At 44.4% G+C, this 6,190-nt stretch overlaps 1 protein-coding gene across 2 annotated transcripts in view; it reads left to right on the top strand.

Moving 5' to 3' along the window:
• Window positions 1-355: 355 nt before the first annotated feature.
• ndst3 (N-deacetylase/N-sulfotransferase (heparan glucosaminyl) 3) overlaps window positions 356-6,190 on the top strand; it is a 42,923-nt gene continuing 37,088 nt past the window's right edge. For both annotated transcript variants that reach the window (XM_029118208.2, XM_029118209.2), the window contains exons 1-4: window positions 356-772; window positions 3,022-3,638; window positions 4,315-4,395; window positions 5,065-5,604. In XM_029118208.2, coding sequence (XP_028974041.2) covers window positions 3,168-3,638; window positions 4,315-4,395; window positions 5,065-5,604 — 1,092 coding nt within the window. In that variant the 5' untranslated portion in view covers window positions 356-772; window positions 3,022-3,167. The remainder of the gene's footprint in view (window positions 773-3,021; window positions 3,639-4,314; window positions 4,396-5,064; window positions 5,605-6,190) is intronic.

The following is a 6,190-nucleotide window of genomic DNA, read 5'->3' as shown; positions in this document are numbered from 1 at the left end:
CCCGAGACCAGCAGGCCCAGGAGACTCTTCTCTAGGTTCATTAATCTGCAGATGAAGGCTTTATTACCAAAGCTTTGATAATCTCTTTCCATTAAGTTGGTGTATCACTCTCTGTCTCTCTCTCTCTGTTTCTCCCCTCTTCTCTCTCAAGAGTTGTTTTTCAGGCCTTTTATATTTTATAAATAAATCTATTTTCTCTTTTAGAACACCCACACACCCCTGTCTGATCAACATTGTTACCTTGACAACCCATCCATCCATCTCCGTCTCAGCATGTGTGTTTCTTGCAGGCTTTTACTGAAGACTGTCTCGATTGTGTTTTTGCCTATCTGCTTATGCTGTAAGTGCGCGCGAAAGAGCAGCTGAAACGGACAGAAGCACGGGGCAGCCAGTCTGTTGGTAACTGAGAGCCTTGCGACTCAAATCAGGGTGTCTCATGCGTACCCGCAGCTAAACACTTCACGGTGTCTCTTTTTGCCCTACTCTGGAGAGACAGACAGATCGGGAGAGGGGTGTATTGAAAGAGAGATAGAAGAGAGAACGCAAAAGATAGGAACGGTAGAAGGGACCTCGGTAGGCGGGGGAGAATATCCGATCATTCATTCCGGCTGGTTACCTCGGTTCTGAAGGCGAGCGAGAGAGAGAGAGAGCGTGAGATCCGCACAGACAGCCCAATATACAGGCGGATTTACCTTCCTCCGACACGTTTGCAGACCAACGGCTTCTTTTCGCTGATTCTGCCCGCTTAAACGCGCGCTCATCCTGGCTAAAGGTAGGACATCGACTCGGGCTGGGTGCTCCTTGGAGCTTTCCTGGAAAAGAATCACGAATGGAAAGCGTTTTTTAGACTAGTGAGTTTTTTTGCATTGAATAAGGCATGGTATTTCTATTTATCTTACTCTCTGTATATAAATCTCTCTCTTTATCTCTGTCTCTCGCTTTTTAACCTCAATATATTTTTAAAATGTTGTTACAGGGAGGTGTGTGTGTGTGGTGGAATGTATTTTCACAAATTTGATCATATAGTATAGTTATAATATATATATATGTAGTTAAATATCTATCTCTTCAGTCGAACCAGTTGAACACGTAGGTTGTAGGTCCTTAAGCCCTGAAAACAATATTATTGTTATATTTTACCATATGATTAACAGTGACGTGAGCAGGCAATAGATTGTGTTCGTTACTCATTCGTAGTCTGACCGTTTAAACCGTTTAAATGATGGCTACTTTGACATACAAACATTCATTAGTTGACTTGATGTTTGTGGTTCCACCTAACACGTGTTTAATTAGCAGATGACTAGTTAGGAGCTGAAACTCATATGGGACAGCACACAAACAACACACAAGAATCTGGACGTACCTCTCACTTTGTGACCGCTCTCAGAAAGAGGGATGAAAGGAGTGAGAGATATGGATGGATGAAGTGAGAGATATGGATGGAGGGAGAGAGTGGTATGGATGGAGGGAGTGAGAGATATGGATGGAGGGAGAGAGATATGGATGGAGGGAGTGATATGGATGGAGGGAGTGAGAGATATGGATGGAGGGAGTGAGATGGATGGAGGGAGTGATATGGATGGAGGGAGAGAGTGGTATGGATGGAGGGAGTGAGAGATATGGATGGAGGGAGAGAGATATGGATGGAGGGAGTGATATGGATGGAGGGAGTGAGAGATATGGATGGAGGGAGTGAGATGGATGGAGGGAGTGATATGGATGGAGGGAGTGAGAAATGTGGATGGAGGGAGTGAAATGGATGGAGGGAGTGAGAGATATGGATGGAGGGAGAGAGAGGTATGGATGGAGGGAGTGAGAGACATGGATGGAGGGACTGAGAGATATGGATGGAGGGAGTGAGAAATGTGGATGGAGGGAGAGAGAGGTATGGATGGAGGGAGTGAGAGATATGGATGGAGGGAGAGAGAGGTATGGATGGAGGGAGTGAGAGACATGGATGGAGGGAGTGAGAGATATGGATGGAGTGATATGGATGGAGGGAGTGAAAGATATGGATGCAGGGAGTGAGAGATATGGATGGAGGGAGTGAGAGATATGGATGGAGGGAGTGAGAGATATGGATGGAGGGACTGAGAGATATGGATGGAGGGAGTGAGTGATATGGATGGAGGGAGTGATATGGATGGAGGGAGTGAGAAATATGGATGCAGGGAGTGAGAGATATGGATGGAGGGAGTGAGAGATCTGGATGGAGGGAGTGATATGGATGGAGGGAGTGAGAGATATGGATGGAGGGAGAGAGAGATATGGATGAAAGGAGTGAGAGATATGGATGTAGGGAGGAAAAGAGGGATAGAGGCATTGCACCATATTGTTTATTTGTTGTTTATTGTTTGAGTTGTGTGTATGGTTTGTGTGTTGTGTGGTTGTGTGTGTTGTGTATTGTGTGTGTGTGTGTGTGTCAGTGTGTGTGTCAGTGTGTGTGTCAGTGTGTGTGTTAGTGTGCGTGTTTGTGTTACAAGTTCAGGCAGCTGGTTGTTTTTAATCAGTCCTGTCTTTACCAGCTGTGTTGTATGAGTCCCCAGGACCTGGGGGCTGATTAGGACACACAAACACACAAACATATACACACACACACACACAATCACACACACACGTACACACATACACAATCACACACACAATCACACGTACACACATACACACACAATCACACATACACACAATCACACACACAATCACACATACACACACAATCACACACACACACAAACACACACAATCACACACTCTTTAACAGAACCACACAGAAACACACACAGTTGCACACACACACACACACATAATCACACAGACACATACAATCACACACACTCCAACAGAACCACACAGAAACACACACAGTGACACACACTCCAACAGAACCACACAGAAACACACACAGTGACACACACTCCAACAGAACCACACAGAAACACACGCAGGCCCTGAAGCACACACTCACACACACGTTAGTCTCAGCAAAATGTCTGAGCTCATGCTGTGTGTTTCCTACAGAGGTGTGGAGGCGTGTCTCACCCTGGCCATGGTACCTGGTGTCTGACCCCTTCCTGTAGGCCATGGTGACATGAGAGACCTTGGAGGGCCTCATCCTATCGCGTGTTAGAGAAACCATCCTGAGGCCACACCCACCCTGACCCTCCATGATGTCACTAGCAGTACGTCTTCGTCGTCACCTTCGGCGTCTGCTCCTCCTCTTCCTGTCAGGATCCCTTCTAGGCTCCGCCTACTTCCTGCTCTCTCACTCCTACCCATCTGTACAGCTTAGCCAATCAGGAGATCCCACTTCTGCGGTCGCAAGTTCCACAGCCCTCCCACCTCCATACCGGACACTCAACACACGTGAAAAAACACATAGCAACACACACCAGCAAACAGACACACACACCAACAAACACCGGTACCCAGACACTCCCACCGCCAGACAAGCAGACACACCCCCTCAGCCCTCCCCGGACCCCCCGTCCTCGGTAGAGCCCGTGGTGTTGGTGTTGGTTGAGTCCCAGTACAGTCAGCTGGGCCAGGACATCATCACCATACTGGAGTCGGCCCGATACCCCTTCAGAACCGAGATCGCCCTGGGAAAGGCAGACCTGCCTCCCCTCACTGACCAGGTGGGGTGTTATGTTATCTAGCACTCTCTTCCACAGCAAGTTACTGCATACATGTTATATATTCATGTTATATATGTGTTAGATATTTATGTTATATATGTGTTATATATTCATGTTATATACATGTTATGTATTTGTAATATATACATGTTATATATTCAAGTTATATACTTGTTATATATTCATGTTATATACAATGTTATGTATTTGTAATATATACATGTTATATATTCAAGTTATATACACGTTATGTATTCATGTTATATACATGTTATATATTTATGTTATATACGTGTTATATATTTATGTTATATACGTGTTATATATTTATGTTATATACGTGTTATACATTTATGTTATATACGTGTTATATATTTATGTTATATACGTGTTATATATTTATGTTATATACATCTTATACATTTATGTTATATACATGTTATATATTCATGTTATATACATGTTATATACTCATGTTATATACATGTTATATATTCATGTTATATACGTGTTATATATTTATGTTATATATGTGTTATATATTTATGTTATATAAATGTTATATATTTATGTTGTATACATCTTATACATTTATGTTATATACATGTTATATATTTATGTTATATACGTGTTATACATTTATGTTATATACATGTTATATATTTTCTTCCTAAAGGGGCGTGGTCGTTACATCCTGGTCATCTATGAGAGTCTGTTAAAGTATACTGGCAACTGGAACAGACATTTACTACACCAGGTGAGTTACTACACCGTTAGAAATAACTACACCAGTTGAGTTACAACTCTGTTAGACATTACTACATCAGTTGAGTTACAACTCTGTTAGACATTACTACATCAGTTGAGTTACAACTCTGTTAGACATTACTACATCAGTTGAGTTACAACTCTGTTAGACATTACTTCACCAGTTGAGTTACAACTCTGTTAGACATTACTTCACTATTTGAGTTACAACACTGTTAGACTCTCCTACACCAGTTGAGTTACAACTCTGTTAGACATTACTACACCAGTTGAGTTACAACTCTGTTAGACATTACTACACCAGTTGAGTTACAACACTGTTAGACATTACTACACCAAATGAGTTACAACACACTAATGTTAGACATTATCTTCTGTTAACTAATGTTAGTCATTACCTTCCCACTCCTAAAACTAGACATTAAAGGTTGTAAACGTATTATTCCCTAAATGGCATAACTTTCTTTTAACTGAAAGTTATGCATTTCTTGGTAATTACAAGGTTATGCACTTCTTGGTAATTAGAAGGTTATGCACTTCTTGGTAATTACAAGGTTATGCACTTCTTGGTAATTACAAGGTAATGCACTTCTTGGTAATTACAAGGTAATGCACTTCTTGGTAATTACAAGGCTGATTCTCTGTCACTGTTTCCTAGTACTGTCTCCGTTACCGAGTTGGCATCATCACTTTCCACCGAGCCAATCAGAACTCACCGCCCTTGCTCAAACTGCGTGGTTTCCCTCTACTGCTGCGAACCAATCAGGTGCTCAGAGATGCATCTGTGACATCACATTCACCCGTTCTTCACCTGACGCGACCCGGCACCGACCATGGGCCACTACCCGGGGACGACTGGACCACTTTCACATCCAACCACTCCTCCTACCAGGCTCTGGTTCAGGCTCGGCCCAGGGAGGGAGGCCTTGCGGCAGGCAGCGGAGACACTACAGCCCCTGGCTTCAGTTTGGGCCTGCAGGCCACGGTGGTGGTGGATGAGGGACTCTGGGACGGCGTTCGCAGGGTGGTGTTTGGACACGGCCTGGGCTACTGGCTACATCGGCTGCTCCTGGTGGACGCCGTCTCATACCTCACTGACAGGAAGTTGTCACTAGGGTTGGAGCGCCACATCCTGGTCGATATAGACGACATCTTCGTTGGGAAGGAGGGGACGCGGATGAACACAGCAGATGTGAAGGTAGGACGGGGGTTCGGGGGGTCGGGGGGTCGGGGGGTCGGGGGGTTAGGGTGGGGATTCGGGTTAGAAGGGGGAGGTACGTCTTAAGGACTTGACTGTCATTATGCCATTAAATGAGTGTGCGTGTTACAGCCTAAAGACCTGAACAGGCTGTTTAACGGAACAAAGTGTGAATGGGAGGGAGGGTCAGATACAGAATCAGATTAACAGACCTGTGAAAGACTGTAAGGAGGAATGGCAGTCCTCTTCTCCCACGTTCCCCCTCTTCTCCCACGTTCCCCCTCTTTTCCCACGTCCCCCCCCCTTTCCCACGTTCCCCCCCTTTCCCAAGTTCCCCCCATTTCCCAAGTTCCCCCCCTTTCCCACGTTCCCCCACTCAGCGAGACTAAAGGAAAGTCAGCCCACATCTATTGTGCCATGCTCACATACACACACACCAAAACACACACTTATATGCACGTACAAATACACACAAACACACACACGTGCACACATACCTACACATAAACATATATTTCTTTCCATTTCTCTCACGCTATCTCTTCTCTCTCTTAATCTCTCTACTTCATCTCCTTCTCACCTTCCT

This window comes from Esox lucius, chromosome 25, assembly GCF_011004845.1.
Source record: "Esox lucius isolate fEsoLuc1 chromosome 25, fEsoLuc1.pri, whole genome shotgun sequence".
Taxonomy (NCBI): Eukaryota; Metazoa; Chordata; class Actinopteri; order Esociformes; family Esocidae; genus Esox; species Esox lucius.
This window is presented reverse-complemented; position numbering and strand designations above follow the sequence as displayed.